This window comes from Pagrus pagrus (assembly GCF_965226575.1).
Source record: "Pagrus pagrus genome assembly, chromosome: 3".
Classification (NCBI taxonomy): Eukaryota; Metazoa; Chordata; class Actinopteri; order Spariformes; family Sparidae; genus Pagrus; species Pagrus pagrus.
In genome coordinates, this window is record NC_140187.1 from 24,839,700 (window position 1) to 24,848,496 (window position 8,797).

Sequence of the window (8,797 nt, forward strand, 5' to 3'; positions counted from 1 at the left end):
ACAGGAGCTGAAATAGAGTGTTTAGAGAAATAGAGGGAATACAGGACTGCGGCACTGGACAGTTTGAGAAAACTAATGTGTTTTTTGAGCACTAAAGCATGTAAACCTATTCTAGTTGTGACCCAAAATACAAAATATCAACTTGAAAATGTGCATAATAGGTCTCCTTTAAAGCCCTGATTCTTGGAAATCCTAAACATTATTAATAGTTACATTATGCAACTTAGTGTACTTAATGAATGCCAAATAAATGACTTAAAATAATTTAATATTATAAACAGCTATTTGCTTAAGCTGCTATTTGTAACTCAAAATACAGCAGTGATTTCCAAAGTGTGGGACATGGCCCCTTGTGGTCTGTGAAGGTAGCGCAGGTGGGCAGCGAGAGGTTATTTACAGTTAATAAATACAAGTTCTTAATTTTTCAATGTTGTTATCAAGTTAAAATTACAATAAAGTATTTATGAATTAATATTTACATGTCAAAAAATAAAGCATCAGAAGTTGTAAAACAAGAGAAAATTAAAATACATGTCATTCTTCATATTTCTTTGTCTTGTTGTTGTTGTCTTGTTCACATTGTCTTTGGCCCACCTTCACATAGAATTGCCGTGTTTATTAACCTTTTGTGTGTGTGTTGATCAGAGCTGTGATTGAATGCTTAGATTGGCCTCAGAGGATTTTCCGATTTCAAATTGCACCGTGTCATTCTTAAGTTTAAGTGTTCAAGTTGTGATGGTTTTGTATCTCTTTTAAGTTATTTTTCATCTATTTGTGGTCATTTGATTGACTTTCCAACAAGATTTACCGGCACAGAAGTTCTTATACTAACAAGCAAACCACCCATCACCTTCTGTCACCAGTGTCAGGCCCTCAGGCTGCGCCCCTGGCCATAGCTCTGGGCTTCTGGCATCAATAATTCAAATTGAACTCAAGTTGATTAAGTGACTTATCGCCTCCTACTTTGGTGCTTTGAGTAATGTTTTTATCTATGAATCCTACTCACAGTGCTGAGCATTATTATGCCCCAGGGTTGCCAGGAAATCCCAGTGTCTCCATTTAAAAACACCTTTTTAAAAGGACTAATTATCCTTTTAGATAACTAAATCAGATCAAAGAAAGAAGAAACACGTGAAAAAAAACCTCATGTGTCGTGTAAGAGGATGAATTTAACCTCAGTGTAATTCAATTAAATTCTTTTAATTATTCGAAAGCATTCTTGCAGTACTCACATCTACAATACAACATAATTTCTTGGCACAGTAACCTTGAGATCATCAAGCGTTTTTAAAGCTTGACCTCATTTAACCACTGTTGAAGGAGATTTTGATATCATAGCCTTGTGTTGAATATCAACATCCATCAGTTGGTTTTTAGCTGACACAGGGTCTGCAGCCTTATTTAAGATTTATTTTCCACACATATCTCTTATGTAGCTCAGCCATTTCGTACCTTTCACACGGCTCTTGGTTTCATTCCGAGGGCACAAATCCGCATTAGGAGGAAACCGGATGGAAATAATTGAAACAGGACTGTTGTGAACATTGAACAGTCAAGTTCAAATGACATGGCAAATATTGGACAAGACTAGAATTAGCTACAGCGTAGCTACAAATCTGCCTTATTAACCTTCAATCCCCTTTAAAATCCAGACAGATATCAAACCTGAAACTGAAGAGGGATTCATTACAGAGTCATCTAAATGACTCTCATGTAGGACTACTGAAAATCACTTATAGGGATAAACCTGTGGTATTGCTTTAGCTTTGATTGTTTCTACAAAAAGGATGACTTTCTCTGAATCTGAGGGCTGTGAACCTTTGGAGGGGTTCTCCTTTTGGATGGAAATGGGAAGTATTTGCGAAGTATTCATATAAATTAATTAAGTACTTATAGCACACTGTAAAAATAGTCTATTACAAGAAAAAAGGCCTGCATCAAAAAACGTACTAAGTATGTAACAGAGTATAATGAGGACAATGTACTTCATGCAGAAAAATGTCCCCTGTGACTGTACTATTATATATCATGTCATACATTCATTGTTACTCATGCTTTAATGGAAAAGAAGGATTTTACTGTTGCGGTTAACTTTATGTATTTTTTTATAGGACTGCATTTTTTATCATGTAGCAAGGATTGTTTTTGTTTTTTAAAAGAAATATAGCAAATCCATATTTGTATATAAATTACTTTAACCATTGATTTTGAACCAATTGGTCAACTTATCATTTCTGTTGTATAGTGTTGGGAAGTTTAATTTACAAAAATATATATGTATTTAATAAGCTTAAAAGTTTATAAAGTCACTAAGTTGCCAAATAAATGTAGTGAAGTAAAAGTGCAATATTTTCTTGGGAAATTTGGTGAAAAGGCATGAAAACAAAAAAACCCTCAAATAAAGTGATTGTACCGTTACACTGTACTTAATTAAAGTACTTGAGTAAATGTACTTATTAACATTTCACCACTGTCTATTTCATCTTAAACTTAATGATACATGAAAAGTTGATGTTTTAGAGATCCATGTTTGTATAGGATAGTAATGGTTGGAAAATGAATGTATCGGTATAATAATAAGACGTCCTCTAGTCACTTACAAACAGCAAACTAAATGCACTTCGCAAGAAGGTGATTTATTGACGTTATGAAATATAAAATGGGACAATAACAACAGGCACTATTTGTTAATGACATCTGCAAAGACTAATGAGCTGTCACACTCAATCATATTGATTAGTGTACTATGAGTTTGTATCATCTGTATGTGTTGCTAATGATTAAGGATTACCTGATCCATAACTGAGATGCTAAATGATCATTTGTTTTTCCATTGTGGCAGCATTGATATCTGATAATCCATAAAGTCTCTTAATTTATTCCAAACACTGACTCTGAGTACGCCTCAACAGAATCTCTAAAAGCCCACACACATGCAAATAATCCACGCACACATTGTACACCCCGACCACTGATGATGACTCAGTCTTGCCCCAGAAACCAGCGACCGTGACAGTATTTTTCCCAGCAACGGGCAGTCACTGGGCGGGGACGGTGTGTCTGATAATCATTTCCTCTCCTTTACCTCTTTCCTGTCTTTTACCTTTATGCCCTGTCCTATTCCATACTCTTTTATCCTGTCCTATCCTATCCTTCAGTCTGCCCTTCGCCATCTGTTCATGCAGTTTTCTATCTTTGGTTGTCCGGTCCTGCACTGTTCTGTCCTATCCTGCTGCATATCGTCCCATCATGTCCACTCCTGTCCTTTGTGGGCTCATTTTCAACCGTTTTGTCCTAGACTGTCCCCTCCAGTCCTGTCTTGCACAGTTCTGGCCTATCCCTTTCTGTTAGGGCAACCAACTGCTTTTGGTATTCTTCTGGCCAGTCCTATCCTGTCTTGTCCCTATTTCTTCCCTTCATTTTATATCCTATCCCTATCTTGTCCTATCCTAGACTTTCCATTCTTGCCCTGTTCTGTCCATTTCTGCAAAGGTTTGGCCTATCCTGTCCAACCTTGCATTGTTCAGCCCGAAACTTTCCTATGACTGTTCTGTCCTCTTCGCTTACCCTATCTGTTCTCATCCCCTCCAGTCCCTTACGTACTGTCCTGTCCTAGACTGTTCAGTCCTGTCTGGTACTCTACTACCCTGTGCCGCCCCCTCCCTTAGGATTCACCATCACTGTAATGCCATCTCCTCTTAATGCACTGTCACCCTGGATGCAACATGTGTTTTCACATTAAAATGTGAGTCATGTCTTTATGTTTGTGCTCGTCTGCAGCGACCGATGAGTCTTTGTGTGCATTCCTAATTGTTTGTGTGCGCCGCAAACAGAACCTAGCTGAGTCACCACAGCAGATCGGCGGATTATCCCTGTGTCAAGGCTGGGACTGTCTCATTCTCCTCAGTCCACGGGCTTACAGAAATTCGATTAATGACAGATGGAGTGGATGCAGAATTGTCCTGTTTGTACCATGAGTCATCTCAAATGACAACTGGGAGAGGCAGGCAGTGTTTTCCGAGGAACTTGCTAACTTTGCAGATAAGCGTTATGTCACAGAGGCGGCACTGAAACTGGGTCAGGCCCTTTGCACGATGCTCTGTTTTTTCTAGCGCTATTATGAAATACACTCAACAGAGGAAATCGTGTCAGGGACTAACAGCAGTGGTGATATAACAGCTGAAATCAAAACAGTAAGTAGTTCCTCAATGAGGTCATGGTTTTTTGGACAGTGCATCTTTAATACCAGTTACATAGCGCTGATTTTGATTTTGAGTCCCTTCCCCTCATGAGCAAGGTATTATAGCCCTGTGACACACTGGTGAGGGTCAGTCAATTTACTCCGCCTCATGCGAAATCTCTCTCTCTCTCTCTCTCTCTCTCTCTCTCCTTCTCTCTCTCTCTCTCTCTCTCACACACACACACACACACACACAACCAAACCATCTCTCCATCTCTAAATCTCCCTCTGGGTAATCAGTCAGTGTGTATTTTTAAATCTGTCACTAATCTCTATTATTGGCATAATGCACTGGACAAGGTTGGCGTTCATACTTTGGCTACATCGATTGTTTTCAACACAAACACAAAAAAATCGGAATATTTCAAAACTCCGAACCAGACACTTTCTCTGACTTGCGCATACACTTATACACAAGCCTGTGGGACCTCCTGAGACTGTAAAGTCGTGGGGATGTTACACTGACACACACAGATGACAAAACAGATGCCACAGAATACATCAGTGGACTTGGCAAGAGTTTAGGAGGGCTGAAAAGTTATCTCTGTGGAGCGGGAGAACAGTAATCATCGAATGCTTTAAATGCTAAAACAATCTAAATAAAAGGATTGACATTTTGTGCTGTCAGTTCTTTATTCTAGACTTGGTGCTTGACTCAATTTTATTCCTTCACTAAAGTCCTTTAAGAAAATGTATACATATATATTTATATATATAATGTATGTGTTTTCTGTTTGTGTAGGAGAAGCTGCAGTCCTTCGCCTTCCTGGTGTTTGTGGTGGTCTGCATTTTGGGATCTATCTACCTTTACTTCGTCCTGCCTGAAACCAAAAATAAAACATTTATGGATATCAGTCAGAGCTTTGCCAAGATCAACAAAATCCCTGTCCCCGCCCCCGCCCAAGAAATGGAGCTGGTTCTGTCCATGAAGCCTGACGTCAACGGAAAAGCCCAAAATGTCGCTAAGATTGAGAGTTCCTCCTAGCTGAACGAAAAACTATGACTGCAGAGAAACAGGGTTAAAATATAAACTGAAAGTACTTTGTACATATTTATTTAATGACTGTGATCAACAAAATGAAAATTCATGCTTTGGTGCAGTTTCAATATGTTGTAGGTGTGTAGGTATTTTGTATACATTTTGTACTACTGCAATATTTGGGAATTTTGTAGTATTTAGTTTACAGCAAAAATGTGTTTATGTCTTGTATTAATGAAACCCAAATTTCATGTTCTGTTTACCAGTTATAATACTGAATAGAACAAAATGCATTGCAGGTCGTTCAACGGTTGCAAAAGGGGTAATAATGTGGATATAGGCGGCTGTACTCACTGCAATATTAAACCTTAACTTTTCAAAGCGTTTTTATGAAACACTAACTGATGTTTTGGTGATTTGGGGGTTGGCGAAAAAATGCTGTAAACAAAAAATTTTATCACCTCGTAGAGATATTTACACATCCAGCACATTCATAGCAACGTGAGTATTTACTTTGAGTCATGTTTTTGTCCATCTGACAAATGTAACTCCGATTTTCACTTCTCCACCAACTCACGAGGGAAATGTCCGGCTCTTTCACTGCTAATGGCTTCAGCTAGTCACTGACATCAGGTCTTTAATCTTGAGAAGGTAACATATAGTGGTTTGACAGAGTCATTTTACCAAAGGAAAATCTGCTTTCTGTGGATAAAAAATGACTGGCGAGAGCTGATCATTTTGTTTGTTTGTCAACCAAGAGTGCCAACTTTCACCTTACACAATGTCCTTTAAACAATTGTGAATGTAAAAATATTTAAATAAATATATTATGGCACCTTTAATTTCCAGACCAGGCCAAAGTGTGTCTGACCAACCGGATTCCGATTGAAGCAGACGAGCCGTAGCAGCATGCAACATCTCTTTTTATCTGTCAGATCTTATCCCACATATGTCATCCCTTTCCTCGTCCCAAAACAGCTTCATAATGAGAGGGGGGCAGCCATGTGTCTGAGGAGAGACATATTTTGCAGGATTAACCCTAATGCTGATGTCTCGGTTGACTTCCTCATAAGAGAACAACAAGAGAGAGAGAGAGAGAACCCAGAGAGCGCAGTAAAGCTGACAGGGACAGTTTTCTGGAATCTCTCCAAATCTGGAAAAGGAGCCAGGGCTACTTCCCAGCAGATGGCGGGAGCCAGCAGAGGAAGTGATCTGAACAGAGGCAGACAAGCGTGGCATTGGATAGCAGTCACAGTTTGCTCCACAGTGGGGTGTACTCAACATTTCAAAGTCGACTGCCTGGGGGCTAGCACCCCACCCGCACATATAGAAACACACTCAGACACACACATGTATGTGTCATGCGATGATAAAGGGGGTGTCCAAGTATTCAAATGGCACTGAAGAAGAGAGGTGGGTCAATTTGAATATATCACTGCTCTCAGTTTAATTTCCTGATCTTATCCAGTGTGTTGGCGCCACGGATTATATTCGTGCAACTGGCAGGCAGACAGGGAAGTGGGTGGAATAATAATTGGAAATGTTGTCTCATATAGCTTTGCTCGAGCATGTTTGCGGCAGCAGCATTAGTTAGCGCGTAATTGGCAGAGAGATTTGCTGGCTATTAGTGGTCAGAGAGTAATTATGTTACCTCACAGCTGCAAAGACATAAATAGTACATTTTTAATAAGATGCGCTGAAGAGTAATGCTGTGTTTGATAAACAGCGTGTTTGTCCAGCCACTTAAAAAGGCCTATCCTCTCAGGAACTGTTGTTAAATTAACTTCTCATTATAGAAAGTAAGAAGTGGGCGCAGTGGGGGATGATGTCTAAATCCTGCAAAGCGAAGCTGCACAGCTAACTGAGGTAGCAGCAGCTAGTTAGCAACAGTTAGCAGTTACTCTAGCGATATGCTGCCAATGTTTGTTTTGGTGCTAAATTCTTACATATTGCACCTTTAAAATTGTAAAGGCCTCTCCTGGCTACAGGTTGTCAAAGGGTTAGGAAAGGGAAAGGGGGATCATTTAATTTCACACATCCCAGATTTTAACAACTTTGCAAAACATGGAAATCACAACCCATAACAGATTTCCTTTCTTTCATATTTATTTAAGGCTAAAGTCGTACATTTAATATTAGAGGAGGTTAAAAGCCTTTCTGTCCACTATCTCTGCTATGTCCTAATTCCAGCAGCACCTTCACCCACTGAATGAAGAGTGTCCATCGGACCCTAAAGTAGGCCACTGGAGCTGAAGAAACAAAAATATTGTCTTTGTGACTCCCTGCCTCACACAGCCAATATCTGTTTCATATTATCCGAGTTTACTCAGCAATATCAAACAGAGGATTAAGGGTCCAAATATGGCAGTTCAGTATTGCAGGGAGGGATGGCTGTATCCCATGAGCAGTAGCGTGTTTTTCTGAGTCATCCTGGCTGACAGCCCCCACACCAAGAATGCAAAATAATATTTCATAGCTCATGGTGACTTTAGATACATAGCATACTGGACGTGTCGCCCAAGTTGTGACAACTTAAAGAATGGTTTTGAATGTTTACAGCAATTCCCTGCGTCATGCAACCTGCAGATCAGGCAATATTAACTGTGTTTCCTTGAGGGTTGAGGTTATCTACAGTAACCACAGTGCTCTGCAGTGACAGGAGGGTGGTGTCTTTACTGTGCAGGTGTGTCACTACAGTGATGAATGGGCAATTTTATGCTGTGCTGTCTTTCCCCTTCACATAGCCTGCCTCAGCACTTGAAATTTAACAACCGTACAGGTGTCTTTGCTGTGCAGAATCCTGCTTGTCTGGGCAGGTTTACCCGCTGCTCATGAAAAGTACAGTCAGAATATGCAGATGCTTTTTTTGTACAGTCATCCAGACAATAAACATTATTTATGCTCCATAAGTTTGCTACCTTAAAAGAGTCTCAGACTAAAAGCATTTTATCATGCAGTCGTGGGAGGCAACATGATTTATGAGTGCTATTCGTCTTTACCATATTCATCTGCATGCTAATATTCACCTGCCTGAGCTATGCCTCATATTCAGGATGATGTTTACTTGGAACAAACATAAATCCTGGTCATTCATCTATCTGTAGGTGCAATTTTAACATTAATCAAGTCTTTAATCGTGCGTATTCGCAGGCATGTGTAAGACATCCCGGCCACTATCTGTCATTCCTGCCATGACTGAGTCACCTCAGCAGTGGAGGATTAACCCACTTTGGTTTCTGCCTGCCTGCTGCATTCACCACTCTCTGCTGGATTAGGTTTCTCCGTCTGATCGCCAGTGATGGAAAACAAAAGCGACAAGCAGTAATCAGTTTATCCACCAAATAACTAGTGTCAGACCTCTAATTTCACTTCGGTGTGTAAGTCATCATTATGTCATCAGTCATCATTTGTTGTTTTTTTTCTACAGTCTGCCTGGTCAACGGTGATTCAAAGCACACTAGTGTGCCGTGTCCCAGTTTCTTTGGGACTAGACAGCAAGGTTTGTCAAACCTCAGATAAGGAGCTGATCTACTGTATGTATGCAAGATTCAGGGCCTCATTACAGAAAAATAATCTGA

The 8,797-nt window shown here is 39.9% G+C and overlaps 1 protein-coding gene across 4 annotated transcripts in view; it reads left to right on the forward strand.

Annotated features, from left to right (window-relative positions):
* The window catches only part of slc2a9l2 (solute carrier family 2 member 9, like 2), a 116,453-nt gene extending 110,392 nt beyond the window's left edge, over nt 1–6,061 (forward strand). For all 4 annotated transcript variants that reach the window (XM_084347985.1, XM_084347986.1, XM_084347988.1 and 1 more), the window contains exon 13: nt 4,983–6,061. In XM_084347985.1, coding sequence (XP_084204111.1) covers nt 4,983–5,225 — 243 coding nt within the window. In that variant the 3' untranslated portion in view covers nt 5,226–6,061. The remainder of the gene's footprint in view (nt 1–4,982) is intronic.
* Nucleotides 6,062–8,797: the final 2,736 nt, after the last annotated feature.